This window comes from Myotis davidii, unplaced genomic scaffold (genome assembly GCF_000327345.1).
Source record: "Myotis davidii unplaced genomic scaffold, ASM32734v1 scaffold299, whole genome shotgun sequence".
Taxonomy (NCBI): Eukaryota; Metazoa; Chordata; class Mammalia; order Chiroptera; family Vespertilionidae; genus Myotis; species Myotis davidii.
In genome coordinates, this window is record NW_006293088.1 from 9,519,494 (window position 1) to 9,519,805 (window position 312).

The window sequence follows — 312 nt, forward strand, 5'->3', positions numbered from 1 at the left end:
CCAGGCCTTCAGCCGCGCCCACCGCATCGGGCAGAACAAGAAGGTGATGATCTACCGCTTCGTGACGCGGGCCTCGGTGGAGGAGCGCATCACGCAGGTGGCCAAGCGCAAGATGATGCTCACCCACCTGGTGGTGCGGCCCGGCCTGGGCTCCAAGTCGGGCTCCATGACCAAGCAGGAGCTGGACGACATCCTCAAGTTCGGCACCGAGGAGCTCTTCAAGGACGACGTGGAGGGTGGGTGTCGGCCTGGGGGTGCCCGGCCCCAGCCTCTTTCCCCTGCCCGCCTCCCATCTCCTGGCCAGCGGCAGGG

General features: G+C 67.6%; 1 protein-coding gene across 1 annotated transcript in view; it reads left to right on the top strand.

The window, feature by feature from the left end:
- Positions 1-312, top strand: part of CHD5 (chromodomain helicase DNA binding protein 5) — a gene marked incomplete at its 5' end in the record, with an annotated part of 98,893 nt that overhangs the window by 51,835 nt on the left and 46,746 nt on the right. The window contains 1 exon segment of the mRNA XM_015565951.1: positions 5-237. Coding sequence (XP_015421437.1) covers positions 5-237 — 233 coding nt within the window.